General features: G+C 36.0%; 1 protein-coding gene across 5 annotated transcripts; it reads right to left on the reverse strand.

Annotated features, from left to right (window-relative positions):
- Positions 1–890: 890 nt before the first annotated feature.
- LOC112796581 (uncharacterized) lies at positions 891–6,309 on the reverse strand. 5 transcript variants are annotated; one of them, XR_011881038.1, is made up of 11 exons: positions 5,734–6,309; positions 5,005–5,121; positions 4,805–4,880; positions 4,287–4,709; positions 3,812–4,174; positions 3,281–3,365; positions 3,103–3,177; positions 2,881–2,973; positions 2,592–2,779; positions 1,861–1,982; positions 891–1,532 (listed from the first exon to the last, which is right to left on the reverse strand). XR_011881038.1 is itself a non-coding variant. In XM_072235424.1 (11 exons), the coding sequence occupies exons 5-11, from the start codon at positions 3,874–3,876 to the stop codon at positions 1,526–1,528; spliced, it is 582 nt and encodes a 193-aa protein (XP_072091525.1). In that variant the 5' UTR covers positions 3,877–4,174; positions 4,287–4,709; positions 4,805–4,880; positions 5,005–5,121; positions 5,734–6,267; the 3' UTR covers positions 891–1,525. The 5 variants fall into 5 exon arrangements, 3 of the variants coding, with proteins under 3 accessions (XP_072091525.1, XP_072091526.1, XP_072091527.1); XR_011881039.1 differs by having other exon boundaries at positions 4,978–5,121; positions 5,734–6,225; XM_072235424.1 differs by having other exon boundaries at positions 2,645–2,779; positions 5,734–6,267.
- Positions 6,310–13,076: the final 6,767 nt, after the last annotated feature.

Here is a 13,076-nt window from a genome sequence, read left to right on the forward strand (position 1 = left end):
TTATGGATCTAATGAAGATTCTTGTGGTCTGATGCAAAACACATATTGAGAACAGGGTCTGCTTTGCAACATTTGTGCTTGGTGTTTTATAATGTCGCAGATTATAAGTTGTCCACGGAAGACAATAATAGCTAGGTTCCATATTATTACAGGAGTCTGTGGTGTTGCTCCTTAATTTTATGCATCGTACTCGAACCTTATAGTGGTTGTGTGTTTTCCGTTCGCCACGTGTGTCTCGTGCTGAAATTTATAACAACTATGGATTACATGCTTGGGTGGTCTTTGTTTAATTACTTTAAACAAAATAACTATACTCTCAATCATCGAACGAGTTACTGTAATGAGTCAATTTCTTGTATCCAAAGTTCTTTTGCCCTGTATACATTGCCAACTTGTGTTCCATTATTACTGAACTGATACCAGGAAGCTCGGTTGGGGGTTTTTAGTTCTAAGCCCACCTACCTCAATTAAAAAAAAATACAACAGGTGGAATCATGCATGTCACGAGTAAAAAGCAGGTGGGCTACAACATTCAGGGGAGTGAAAGGTCCTAGTTGCATAAGAATTAATATAATTGTATTGACCATATTGACTAGAAATGTGAAACATGGCGCAGTTAGAAACTGTTAGGTTGTGCGACATTGCAAGTGCATTTCCTATGAACTCTGGGGTTCCACAAAACGAGTGTAAATGCATGCCCACGTTTGGAGTGCGAGTCAATTGCCAATAACTTAAATGTTACATTCAAATTGCTTAATAACCAACTCACTCCATCCTTATTTGTGAGGGTTGGGGAATATTCATATAGACTAAATGAAACATAAGTGAATCACAAGAAATTAAAGTATACAATAGGCTTCAGACTTGTTTTGTCGTTTGACACCCAAGTATCTATACAACAGACGAGTTTAGCTGTGTTATGAATATTTGTACCAAATAACAGTTACATTTACATTGAAAATACTAGATGGGTACAAAGCAAGCAAACCTATTTACTATATCCAACCACGGGGATAGTTTGCAACCATGTAACAAAACATATTTTTCCAAAACGTATCCTTAAACGCACTGCGACGATCCTTCCCGTCACAGTAGACATAAAGTTTTCAAACCGGATACAATTCTTAAGGCGCGCTCCTGTTGTCTACATCCGGGTGGGATACTTGTCTCGTTGGTGTACGATTTTCGACAACGAGCCGAGTCTCATGGTTTCATGAGAGACTCGCCACCTAGATCAAAACAAATAACTAATACTTGTACAAGCAAGATTGTGGAAGCCATTACACGACAATCGTTTTTAACATGCCCGATATTGAATCTAATTACCCAAAAAAGTGCAAGATAAGTCGCCGCAAAATACAAATTATAACTTGGTCACAGTTTTGAAACTATCAATCACGACCGTGTCGTGAGGCAGCCACCTTTTTTTTTCAGTAACGCATTGCCTTTTCTAAAATATCGATGGCACTCGGGTTGTGTGACCGCAACACAAGATCGATGGCTATTTGTATCCGGATTTGGTCATTCACAGCCTGCAAATCAACCAGAATCATAACTGAAGTTACAATTTACACAGCACGGAGATTCTAATGCACAAAGTTTATACACCTCAAGAAAATATTATCGCACTTTTTTAATTAAATACCCACTGTTACACTGTGTATAGCCCACAGAACTCCCCTAATTATCCATTGCAAGACCCATATCCCACAATCCATCCTATACCATGTCATACACAACTGAGAAGCCTTATAAGCAAAGAATCAGCAAAGTCTCTATCAACGAGACTAACACTACCCAACAAGTAAAAAAATATGGACACAAAGTAGATGTTCAGATCATGGTTAAGGGGCAACTCACGAACGCCGATGTTGCTGAAGCACCACAGGCTCCTCGTATTCGTATGATGAGAATCGCGGCCTTTCGGCAGTGCAACTAGATAGCCAGTTGGTTCCAACAGTTAGCGACTCCAGATGCAGTGCCTATTCATGAAACAAGTTAGTGTGAAAATGAAAGAAAGCTGGACATAAATCATTATTCAGCGTTACTGCAAAAAGAAGAAATTCGTATTCGATGGAGTCCACTTAAATTCTTTACGGGTAAGAAAAAGGATGCTGACTATGCCAAACGGTATGCTATCTAGTAACTCGCAAAGATGCTTGCGAATACCGAGTATCCAATATATTAAATAGAACACCTACAGTGGCTGCCAACATCGAGTTATGTAGTCGTGTGGATACATAAAGTTAACCATTCTTAGCTGATAACAGATTTGATCAATTCTCTTCTCATACATACATGGGTAAAAAGTCAAATCATAACCAATCATAACTTGTAATTATTGTATTAGATTGTAGTGGGGGAGTTGCTACAAACGTTATGAGAAGCAATTTGTATAATAGTGCCAGAACCATATACTTTAAATCAAATTTTGAAACACAAATTGAATGTTACTTGAAATTTCGGCTATAAAAAAATCAATTCATTTTACGACAAAAGGGCACAACTACGAACAACAAGTACAAGAAATGGGCAGCGGGAATGTTACGAGTTTATATAGGTCAGCAAGTATGGTGTTTAATAAATTTTACCATCTCGTAATTGACACATCCGGTAGGTACATGCAGCCATCGGCTATACTAACCACTTGTGTCATAGCAAACTTTCTGTGCTCCGTCTCCCTCGTACACTTCAGTGAGTCGTAGTAGATAAGCTTCTTCCGTCTTACATCAACCACCATCAAGTACCAATATCCATCGGTCCACATCGGTTGAAAAATCTGCATATCGCAACGGGGGCAAAAAGGTACATTAGCTATGAGAACTTCATACAGCTTACTCATTCAATTTCCCCCAAAACTAAAGAAAAAATTCCTCAAACCTCGGTAACCTTGTTGACCTTGCACCTCATATGGTTGCAAATCACTGCATCCAAGTTAGCATGTGTCAGATGTGTTCCTTGAAGGGCATCTTGCTACGACACCACATTATCACACCCATGTGTAAAACCGTTAAAAAAGAGTCAACTATTTAACTTACATCACATTTCATCAAGACTTAACTCAAACACGAACGTAACAGGTATTTAAATGTTTTGACTCACCATGATCATTGTCGGCATAAACCACTGGTAACTGTTAGATGTCTTCGACAACATCGTGGCGACGACTGTAATAACCTAAAAATTTCAGCAATACATCAAGTGCTGTGAACTAGAATATATGGGCGGATGCTACGATTTTACAGAAGAAAGAATTGAAGTAAATATGAACAACACCCACGTCATCCATGACCCTTTCGTTTGGGGCAAGCGTCAATAAGGCCGTCCTGTCTGCAATGCAGTGCTCGACATAAGCTAGAATTTCACTGGTAACAACAAGCAGTCATATTTCACAACAGTTAGCCGATGAGCGTGTGTATCACCATCACGTAAATACGGAACCTATCAAGAAGCTGTAATTTTTTAATTTTTTTGTGAGTAACATTAGTGTCTCATACAGTTTTTTTCCATAGTTACCAACAGACAATAATTGATTACTTTCTACAAATATAGTGTGTTCTTCAAACAATACTCAATCAAGTACACAATTAAATGAAACAACGAGAATTACACCCTGTTACGAGTCTGCAATAGTAAATGCAAAGTTACAATTGCACAACTTAAAGCATGTTGGCAAAATTTTGTGAAAACTTCGGGTATATTTGGTGGGAAATACTCACTTCAAACTAACAAGCAACATACTCACATGATTGCAAAAATACAAAGGCGGGCTAGTCATAGGATGTGACAACTCGTAAAATAATCAACATACCTGTTTGGGAGATCCTTGCTGAAGATGTATGCGGCAACAGTTAGCTCAACTCCTGCGAGATCCATGCTCCGTGTCGGTAAGAACGCCAACTTGAAGGTCTGTAACAATATACATAAATTAGAAAACCTGAATCATTGGGGTATATATTGTAGGTCTATCGTAAATATTTGGACAACATGGGCTCATCTTTGGTATCTTATTGGCATTCATGGCCAGTAGTTTCGACTCATGGACAATGCCGTCGCTACCATCCGGGTCAAGAAAATTATAGTGCTTTTGAAGTGAGGTGGAGTGCCACTGTGACTTGCTCCATCGCCGATGAGGCCGGCGATCCTCACGACCAAGTTCGCTGGTCAGATCAACCTATTACATGTCACATGCCAAACGAAAATTAACTGGCACTGGAAAGCAATGAAGGGTAACATGCATACAATGGAACCAATTCAGAGGTTAATGTTTCGGTATAAGGGTTTACCACTGGATGGGATTTTGGTGGCTAAGTTTTGTCACGAGCAGATCGTCGAGTTCGCGGGCCTCTCTTTGACCTAGTGCTTCTGAAAGGCATGAGGTCCATGCTAAAGTTTACGTCCAACGTGGGCGCATACGTTGGGTCGTCACCATCCAGTGCTATCTTCAGCATACTGTTACCGTTGTCGTTAGTAAGACCCTCCATTCATAGCTGCCGCTTAGTCCGCTTGGCATTTGTATAGGTGCACCTAACTTCGTAACCCCAATCACGTTCATGCTCCCTATTCTGAATGTTCGCTAGCATAGTCAAGGCATTCTGAAAATCTTCCACCACTTCATTTTGGTGGCATATGCATTTGGTAAGCCTCCGAATTTCTTTATTCAACCCCAAAACACTAGTGATAACACTGAGTGCGATGGGGCTACAGTCCTGTAAGGAGAAGTGGGTCAGTATATGACATCTGAGCATTATACATGAATAAATTGGATAACATAGTACACGACCCCAGGGATGTAAACACTTACATTTGGGATGCCGGCATAGGAGGATACAGTACGCACCGCGAAATGCCTTGAATGGTCATGTGTCTGCCTAGGTAAGCTACGAAGAGAACGGTTATCAGTCTCAAGAACGGAAACAAACATGTAAATTCAATCACGATAGGAATCCCATGTGCGATGTAGGTTTTGTTGTTAACCTGTTAGGAGTGTGCGGGGTAGCTCACCTGGCACATGAAGGCGTTGAGTCAGACGAGATCCGTGATCTAACTCCGACGGTCACAGGAGGTTCGGAGAACTCATATCCTGTAGTAGACCATCTACCGGGGTGGCTTGCCAGCCGCCTGCGTAGTGCACAACATTAATGGTTAATAGCTGAGGTCCAGCTACGGTATAATCACTTAGATTCTATTTTCGACTCTCCAACAGTAGACCCACATGATGGTTTCTGTTTTTTTTTAAAATATCTAATTAGGCCCAATAATAGTTAGACACTTACGTAAAGTACAATTGATATAAGACCCCTATTCTCACAGGCCCATATCCGTGAATATCGTTTGACCCAAGTATGCATTTCGAAGAAAGAATACTTCAGTTAACCAAAAATATGTAAATGAGAAACCAAAAAACTTTATTATCTCTAATGGCCCTTGAAAACGTAACATGACAATGGACATGTATTTGTCATAAAAGGACAAGAGGGCCCGATCAAGGCCTTTGAGCAAATTTTTTTTTCAAGCTCGGCCCAGTTAAGTTTATTTTACAAGGCCAAAAAAAACAACAAAATTTATTGGGCAGGATAGGAACTGTGCACCACCCCCAGTTTTCAACATTTAGTAGGAATTGCCGATGGGTATAACGTATACAGGTTCAAGGTTTACAGGTGACTCTAACATGCATCTATATAAATGACTAGCGACAACCTTATGGTACGACGAAACTGTATCAGAACTAACCTCCGTGAAGAACGGTTTGAGTGTTCAGCACCATTTGATCGAGTTGGGTTGTGCATAGAATGACTATCTTTCCGAAGCGAGGACATGTGCAGCCAATGTACAAGATGCGGATACGGTGGCAAGATTCCACTTTTAGCCGTCAGAGGTTCGATGGGTACTGAGCATTGGGTGCTCCTGATGTGTAGGATTGTTAATTGTACCTCGATACTGATGTGGTTATCTTCTTCGAATAGGTTTCAATGTCCTTCCAAAAATACCACGATTTTTTACCACAAGCAGGGATTCTCGAGAACAACTCTGGTGTGTTGGCAGTGTAGCTGCTCAGTGAGTTGTATGAGGGGTCCGTGCCTGTAGAGGAATATCCCTGTACTGGATTATCACAATCATTGATGTATGCTTGGCCAGACAGAGGACCCTAAGCTCCTGTGCTTACTGAGGAGGCCACTTCTGCGATCCCGTCAAGCAACCCTGTTTTCGATTGAAAACTCAATTGGAAAGTCATGAAATATTGGGTAAAGGTATATGGGCAGAACCAAGAAGAGAAAAAATTCACGGGTTCATTATAAGGGCAATTTCGTCTTTCACAGTCGAAAGGCACTGCAGTGAAAGCCTGAGTATGTGGCTTCCTGACGAGATATGTCAATCACGTCAAATCCCACCTACACACAGCCTGCTGCACGTTACAAGAGAGCGTTGCTTCCCTCTCAAATTTGGCAATTTTTTCGTGCCCAGAGTCACGTGAATCTTTCGAAGCGAGCGCCAATTCCTTCAAAACGACCTTTGCCCATTGCTTCAGGCGACCTCTGTTACTGAAGGCAGCTTTGAATTACAACTGGGCATGCCCTTTAAAACTTGGCGACTGGCTATGTTGCCAGTGGTCCATGACACTAATTATTAAACCATTCAAGTACCGGGAGTGTTGTAACATATCTTCTAAGTTTGAAATCCCTAACGATCTGTTCACACCAATTATTTTTTTTAATCATCTCAAATCGGGTCAGGATAAGCATTTTGACTCTTAAGTTTCTTCAAAACCAATTATATTATACAGTCCACCGTCCAAGTTGGTTAAGTTGAGGTTAATAATAAGAATTAGGATGATAATGACATTATTAGGAATAACATCACATACAAATATATTAATAATCACGATTTTGTAGAAAAAGTATTATGTGATGAGTATTTGGAAAAAAGTAGTCCGTCATATGTGGTGAGTATTTGAACATTATGGTTCACTTTGTTCTAATAATATAGATTAAGCATAACAAGTAAGATTTACAAAATCAAAACAATTGGAAAAAAAAAGGTCGTATGGTGAAAAAGGTATCTGACTAAAAAGACCAATTTATCTATAGATAAAAAATCAATAAGCTTTCTATTTATTATTTTGATATGAAAAAGTCCAAATTTTTTGTTAATATTTTATTTTAAGATTCGTTATGTGATGCTTGAAATAATTTAATGTTATATACTTTAACATTTAATTAGGTGTTAACTGTTAGGACTGTTGGACACAGGGACATAATTAATTCTGAAATTTGATTATTAAAGTTAATATTTTTTAGTCATTGTATATAAAATTATAATTAGAAATTAACAGCACAAAATTATTCAGATACTTACAAAATTAACTCAAAATTATTTTTTTCTGCAATAACTAACTCCTGATTCTAACTAGCATCTTGTAACATTAGTATACTCTCTCGTTCATATGTAATAAGTATTAAAAAAATAATAAATAAAAATATACTTTAGAAAGATAAGCGATAAAAGTTTAACACTAAATAAGAAAACACAAAACCTATGTATATAATAACACTGATAATACTATTTTTAATTTTAATTATATTATTTTGTTCATTTTGTTTTCTATAGAAGAGAAACATTGAAAAAATATAGAACGAGATTAAAGAGAGAGAAAGATGAAGACGAAGAATGAGAGTGAGAGTGAAAGAAATAATTTTCTCTTAATTTTAGTAGGAGGGTGTTACCTGACAGATTTGATTATTAAATTAGATAGTGATATATCGTACATAACATAGGTATATTTCAATTTCAATTTTAATATTTCCACTGTAACTTTAATCTGATTTACGAATGTCATACTGACATTTTCTTTGTCACTTTAGTTATTAGAAATTTGACATTCATAACAATATACGGAATATATAAAGTAGTTGAACAAGAGAACTACAGAAACGAAGAGGTGGAGTGGAGAACTCTATAATTTTGGAGGCTTTTATTTGACTTCAATTGAAATGAACGAATGACATGTGGCCCATTCTTAGTTAAAAGATAGGAACGAGGAGGGAAGAATTCTTTATGTTCTGAGGGAAAGATTTGATTTAAGTTACAGTGACAGAGTTAAATGCTGAACAGTGTCGTTCTTAAATTAGTAAATAGGAGAGTAGAATTCCTTAATTCTGGAGGGAAAGATATGATCCAATTGCACTGAGACAGTGACAAATGGTAGAGTAAAATGTATTGGTTGCATTTTAGGTGAGAATGGTAGATCGACATGGAGAACGGCGGACAAATAAGTAACCAAGGTTGCGTGAACCGGAACGGTCAATAAACCGATAACGTGACTGGTTCAATGGTGGTGGCGGGTCGTGGCTTGATTGGCTCCTATGGTTGTCACTTCTGAGATGAGAGGAGAGATTAGTCTATGAAGAGTGAAGACTGAACGGGAATGGATATAAGGTTTGTTTAGCCTATGTTCTGTTTTTTTATTTTGTTTTTCTTACTAAACTAAAAGACGACAAAGGTCGAAGGGTTTATATTTGAACCAAAAAACCCTAAAGAAAACCATATGGTTCTTTCGGTTCAACCAGTTTTTTCATCCGTGTATTGCCAGCCGATTTACAGACTTAACCGGACCGGCTAGGTAACCGGTTCCCCAGTAATCCAGTTGAATCGTCAGGTATGGATAGATTTTTGGCCCTACGGTCAATACCACAAAGGACGAAGGAGAGTTAAGAACTTTGTACGCGAAAAATTTCACGTTCCCTTTGTTAACACAACATCACTGTAGTTTTATTTGACTTTTTCTTACCCTTATACTAACTGCTGTTAGAGAATACGATGTGGCAGACTTTCATTGTGAATTTCGTAAGTAGATGTTTAGAATGATACTTATCAGAGACACAGAAGGTTTAACATTATCTTTGTTGCCAGGAACCCTTGGGCAACCTCTTTGTCGAGCTGCCATCCTTTACTCGAATTTCGTTACACCCGTCCTTGCCCTCCTCCTGGTGAGCTCCTTAGGTATACTCTGTGGTCTTGTGAGTTTACTTCATACAATGACCTCAATTTGGTGGAAAAAGGAAACTAAATTAGTAATCTTTAGAATTGGAACGGTGAACAAGACGGTAAGGCAACTGGATTACTGGTTCATTGATTTTACCCATGTTCAAACCACACCGTCATCGACTCTGGTGCTTTTTGTTGAATGGTTTGGTCCACATCGGTTTTCATATCTCATTGAGCCATTGTGACTGCTTCAATTCGACTTCTAATATTTGTCCTCGATAAAGGGTTTAGGATTTTCTACCGGACAGCTTGGGCTTCAGAGTGACCGGACCTTCCGCTCAGTCCAACTTGTTGGTCCAGTGATTGCGAGTCTATCGAGATCAAAGTAATTTTGTTATACTAAATTTGGAACACAACAAATTAATCTCTTATTTCCTCAGATTATATACCATATTATTCTTTTATAGAATTATTCTAGTAAAATCGGATAACATTGTAACTTAAAAAAAAAAAACTTCTGTAGAAGGGTTCATGATCTTATTTTCAGCACAGTCCCAAGGTTTCGTCAACGGCCGACTGACATGGAATCACAAAAGCTGCAAAATATGCCCATGCGAGTGCATGCCGTAGCAATCTATTTTCGTTCATTGTTTTTTTCCACCATCAAGTCTTTATACTTATCAAATTAGTTTTTATATAATAACCTCTATATCTATTTTAAAAAATTCATTTATTTTTTTATATTAGTATATTTAATATTTATATTATTATATTAATAACGACTTACGTACTTATACTTTAGTAATCACATCATGTACTTTATATATTCCTTTCTTGTAAAAAATACTATTTTTTTTTTTCTAAATTTACGTTGTTAAAAGAAAAAATTTTATAAACATATCTGATATCACTTGTATTGTATAAAGGTACAGTATTTTTAATAAAATAATAATTTATAATTTATTTTCAAATTTTTTAAAATTTTTGAAAGAATTAACTTTAATTAATATCTGATAATTTTTGACTAAACACGCGTCCAACTTATTGGTATTTTATAATTCGTCTATGTAATATTAAAAATAAAATTGTAAAAAAATTTGTAATTATATATATACACACACGCACGCACACACACACAATATATATATATATATATATATATATATATATATATATATATATATATATATATATATATATATATATATATATATATATATATATATATATATACCTATTGATAAATCTTTTAAAAAACTTACTCTAATAACTATATATTAATTTTTTTATAGAATAGAAAAAAATATTTAGAATTTGGTCTCTCCATATTAAAATTTCTGGATCCGTCCTTGGTCATAGGTGAGTTACGACTAGGGATGTCAATTGTCAACAGGGCAGGACGGGGGCGAGGGATGCCTCCCTGCTCCCCATCCCCGCCCCCAGATTTACTCCCCATCTCCGTCCCTGTTCTCCGCCGTGGGGAATATTGCTCCTCATTTTCATTCTCTACGGGGACCCCATTCCCCATCTATTTGATAGTTCTAACTAATTATTAATTTCCATATGAATAGAGATGTAAGTATCCATTATACACAAAAATAACAAGATTTTATACAAAAAATCTAAACGATAAGATGGTGACTTCTTTCGAAATGACGCAGTGGGAGAACGTAACGGCGAGCTAGAGGATAGAAAAGTGGACAAGGTGGGAGACGCGGCAACAGAGAGGAGAATGGACACGACGACAAAGATACGAAAAGGAACGCCGCAAATAGAGAGCATGACGCAGTGAGGATCATGGCACGGTAAGGTGTGACGATGTTGAGAGAACGGAGAGCGATAAGAGGGTAGCTGCAGAGAGGTTGGATGGAGTATGGACAGCATTAGGGATTTCTGAATTGAAGAAGAGTTATGCAAATGAGGATTAGGAGTTTTGGGTTTTTATATGTGTGTGTGTGTGAAATGACTAAAAAACATATATGAGAAATAAACTATTAAGGACAATTCAGTAAATTTATGGCGAGGATCCTGCTCGAATCCCCGCGCCTACCTCGGAAAAATTTTGTCCCCCGTCCGCATCCCCACGGAAAAATTCTCCATAATCAGATCCCCATTCGAGACAGTCCCCACAGGGATCCCCGCATCTTGAGAGTTTTGCCATCCCTAGTTACGGCTATGATTATAAAGTGAAATTTCGAACCTGTGATGCTCTTTACGAAAATAATTTTTCTTTAGTAGTTGTGATAATTCGAAAAGAACGTGTACAATAAAAATAACACAAAAAATATTTTTTAATTATATTTCCGAATATAATTTCTTTATTCTGTACAGCGTTGTAAACAAAATTTTTATACCTTTTTTTTACATCTATTTTTAATTTTTAATTTTGTTTAACATTGTTACGCTTAATAATTTATAAAAGTAACACCTACAATTTCGTTAATAGTTATGTATACGAAAATAACTATTCCTTAGTAACTATAAATATGTTATGATAAATAAAAATATTAAATTCATACTAAAATTTATTCTAATAAAATTTATTTTTATTTTACTAAACGTTAAGTAAACTATTGAAAAGAATTTTGTTTTTTCCGTTAAAGAAGAATGATAAACTTCCGTACTTCTATTATGTTATGGTGATAATTTGGCCTGTTATTTTTTAATGTACATAATAATAATAATAATAATAATAATAATAATAATAATAATAATAATAATAATAAACAAGTATGTCACAGTAAAAAAGAAAACACGTCACCAAATAATTTGTCATTCGAATTATACATGAATCAAATTGATAATATGAGGGCACACACTACAAAAATCGATAACAAGGTTAGGGATTTACAAAACCTTTCTTAAGATTTCTTTTACCATTTGGTTAAATGTTCTTGTATTTATTATTTTTATTTTGGCACTTCGTGTTAGTAAAAAATATAATCATTATACTTTTTTACTTATTATTGTTAGGGGTGTTTAAAGATGGGATATGGCTGAAATTTCGATCCATTCCGCAGTAAGCTCATTAGATCAAATTCGATATTCGAACTTTTTATGTTTGGATCAGACATCAAATATATACATAAAATAAAAAATATTAAAAAAAATTTATTTTCATTAAAAATCAAACCGGACCGGCTGGTTCTATAGAAAAACTAGTGAACCGGACTAGAGCCGTACGGTTTAAACCGTTTAAGGAAGAAAATCGGTATGAACCGGTAAGAACCAGATTAAACCGATGAGAACCCGTGCAAACCGGTCAGCTTGAAATACTTTATAAAATGTCTCCACCAGGTCTCGAACCAAGAACCTTGGAGCAAAAGCAACCTCCACTTGCCACTTCGCCGTTGCACTTCTAAGTACTATATTTTATATTTACGTGAGAACGGTTTTATCGGTCCAACCTATGATTTATCGGTTGAACCAATAAACCAGTGAACCAGGAACTTGATCGGTTCGATCACATGGTTTGGTTCTGACAACTATGTTTCAATCTAATTTCAAAAATTTCGATTTACTGAATTTACTCTCCCAGCGGAATAGTTATGACTTACATTGGTTCCTAATCTTAATTTTGTCACTGTCTCACGAAATCGTTAACGACATGCTGAGATGGACTAACGACTGCTACAGTATACATTCTAGCGACTATTTGATTTGACTATTGAAATTGGTTTTACCTTATTTTTTTATTCAACTAAACACATAAAACCTACTATGAGTCACAGATACCTAGCTTAAAAAATCAAACTAAGTAAATCAAAACTTTAAAAACCAGATTAAAGCTCGAATATAACTTCAAAACAGAACTTTAACTTATGTAGTAATTAATTTAAATGAGAATGAAATAAATCAAAATACAACATAATTTTTATCAGTTTTTGAAAATTCAAAATTTCAATACCAAAATTAACTACGATTTTTCTTTAAATTAAAAAGTTAATAAAATAGTGATTTTAATTATCTTAATCAATATCGTAATTAGTTACTTTTATGTCTTAAAAAACTGTCTATGAGAAGAAAATAATTAATTTATCTACTTTAATAAATAGTTATTTTACTAAAATGAAGGAAACTATTTTTTTAGA

The sequence above is a fragment of the Arachis hypogaea genome, chromosome 4 (genome assembly GCF_003086295.3).
Source record: "Arachis hypogaea cultivar Tifrunner chromosome 4, arahy.Tifrunner.gnm2.J5K5, whole genome shotgun sequence".
Taxonomy (NCBI): domain Eukaryota; kingdom Viridiplantae; phylum Streptophyta; class Magnoliopsida; order Fabales; family Fabaceae; genus Arachis; species Arachis hypogaea.